This window comes from Cyprinodon variegatus, unplaced genomic scaffold, assembly GCF_000732505.1.
Source record: "Cyprinodon variegatus isolate N-32 unplaced genomic scaffold, C_variegatus-1.0 Scaffold82, whole genome shotgun sequence".
Taxonomy (NCBI): domain Eukaryota; kingdom Metazoa; phylum Chordata; class Actinopteri; order Cyprinodontiformes; family Cyprinodontidae; genus Cyprinodon; species Cyprinodon variegatus.
Window position 1 is genome coordinate 1,066,693 of NW_015150535.1, and position 2,341 is coordinate 1,069,033.

A 2,341-nucleotide genomic window follows, 5' to 3' on the forward strand; every position below is an offset into this window, starting at 1 on the left:
GAGTTTGACAGATTCTTTTAATGGTTTTGATGCACTGCGACACTGGACCGTGAAATGATTAAATACACACTGAAAAAATTATATATTTTTTTTTTATAAAATGAAGACGTATTTTATTAAATTAATGACACATTTATATATTTAATTCCTTATTTATTTAATGAATTACACATTTAATTAATTGTTTATCGCTGTATTTATTTATTTAATTGTGGCACTTTATAGTAGTGACGTGGTTTTCATTAATGAATGACACATTTATGTATTTAATTCCACATTTAATTAAATATTGACGCATTTAATTATTTATTTAATGTTGTATTTATTTAATTTTGGCACTTTTTATCCGCCATATATAACTGGTGTGCATTGAAATGTAGATGTTTTTCTGTGTTTTTGCCTGCTGTGTCTGCTGGTTGCTTTATGAATATTTCTGTCAAACGGCTGTAGAGTTTGGACTTCATCAGGCTAAACTGCAACCCACTTGAAGAATATTTGAGCTCTGAGTTTTCCTCACAAAATGGAAGTTAGGAGTCTCTTTAATCTCTAATCTAATAGTCTAGATTATTTCCAGTATATGCATGTTTACTGCATAATACAGATTTTTTTCCTAAATGATTTAGTATTTATATTTTGATGGAGGCTTAAAAATGGTGGTGTTGTTCTAGGCTTTACCTCCCACTACAAGGTCCCTCCATCACATCAACTGTACGCTTTTTTTGTTTTTAGTTTTTTCTCAATCAAAGTTTTCCATACTAACCACCTTCCTGATCCTGTCTATAAGTGAAATATGATCTATTCACATTTAATTTAGTCATAAAGGGGAAAAAAAACAAACTTAAAATTAGAATTAATATAGTAAAATAGCCAGATGTTATCAACTGTTTTGTCAATGTATAGAAAAGTAATTTTTTTTAATTTTTGCAGAAATATAAGGGTACCTGATCTCAGCAGGTGAAAGGAAAAGTTCTCAATGGCAGAAGTCTTGTTCTTCATTCATTTTTTAAAACTTTATTTTATCCCCTAGATGTTAAATCTGTTTGTGGCCGTCATCATGGACAACTTTGAGTATCTTACTCGGGACGCCTCCATCCTCGGGCCTCACCACCTCGATGAGTTCATCCGTGTGTGGGCTGAATATGACCCCGCTGCCTGGTAGGTGTCTTCTGCAGCTCCAGCACGTTCCCCTGTGTAGAGAAGTGTTGGCGTTACAGAGGAGGTTTGCTTTTAAAAGAAACTCAGGAAAGTCCCACGGTGGCTTCTGGGTTCCGGCAGGATGCCTCCGATGTTCAACTGGTAGGGATTCATCTTAGCGCCGACGGATGAATGACAGTAAGCCTGAGTCTGAGAGCGTCGGCTGAGATCAGGGACGAGGCCCCTGTTGGCTGGATTGATGCGTTCCGCTCCACGTCCACCCAGCCTTGATCCGACAGGCTCAGACTCCTTCCTGTCTGTTTCTTTAAAATAAAGTGAAACTGTCTCTGTCACTCCAGAAGCAGAGCACAGGTTTATGTTAGACTACTTTTTTTTTTTTTCTCACACCTAATGCAGTTTACTTTGACTAAAGCATATACTGAGCGAGACACTGTGAAGCCTAATCTGTCTCAGATTAGGCTTGGCTCGTATAATTTTAACGAAGCCTTGCAGGTTTCTTTCCTTTGATCGAGACATTTAGAGGTGTGAGAAGTAAAAGAAGAATTTACCATCACCTGACAGACGATATGGGGAGGAATTAAAATGTATTCCTCTGAATATGAATGAGGGGCTCTCAAAACAGCCTCTAGCAACATTTAATAATTTTTTTCAGATTATTTAAATAATTTTCAGATATTATTGGGTTTAAGATGGAGTCTAAATGAAATTCAAATAGTGACTAAAAAAATGTGTTTACTCTTGGACCTTTTGGAGATCAGGGGTAAGTTTCTTCCTTGAAATACACACAACATTTTAAATAACTTTTATGCTAAATATGAAATATTTAAATCTAAATATTAGATGAAGGATTTAAAAGGAAAGAAAGGATTTTTTCTTTTTAAAGTGGGGTTTTGGGTAGTAGCTATAAGCAGTCAGTATCTTACCTGATACAAAAAGAGCTTACTTTGTATTGGAACTGAGGAAACCTTTGAAGAAATATGAATTAACACAACAAACTCAAAACTCAATGAAATGTCTTAGCTTAGATCAGGCATCCCCAAACTCGGTCCTCAAGGCCCCCTGTCCTGCAGGTTTTAGAGGTTTCCTTGCTCCAGCACAGCTGATTTTAATTGAAAGCTGATTAACAGGCTTTTGGTCTACTGTAATCATTATAACCAGCTGTGCTGAAGCAGAGAAACCTCTAAAA

General features: G+C 35.9%; 1 protein-coding gene across 1 annotated transcript in view; it reads left to right on the forward strand.

Annotated features, from left to right (window-relative positions):
• LOC107083739 (probable voltage-dependent N-type calcium channel subunit alpha-1B) overlaps window positions 1-2,341 on the forward strand; it is a 270,890-nt gene that overhangs the window by 231,897 nt on the left and 36,652 nt on the right. Inside the window, exons 41-42 of the mRNA XM_015373178.1 lie at window positions 928-937; window positions 1,028-1,155. Of these exons, the coding sequence (XP_015228664.1) occupies window positions 928-937; window positions 1,028-1,155 (138 nt within the window). The remainder of the gene's footprint in view (window positions 1-927; window positions 938-1,027; window positions 1,156-2,341) is intronic.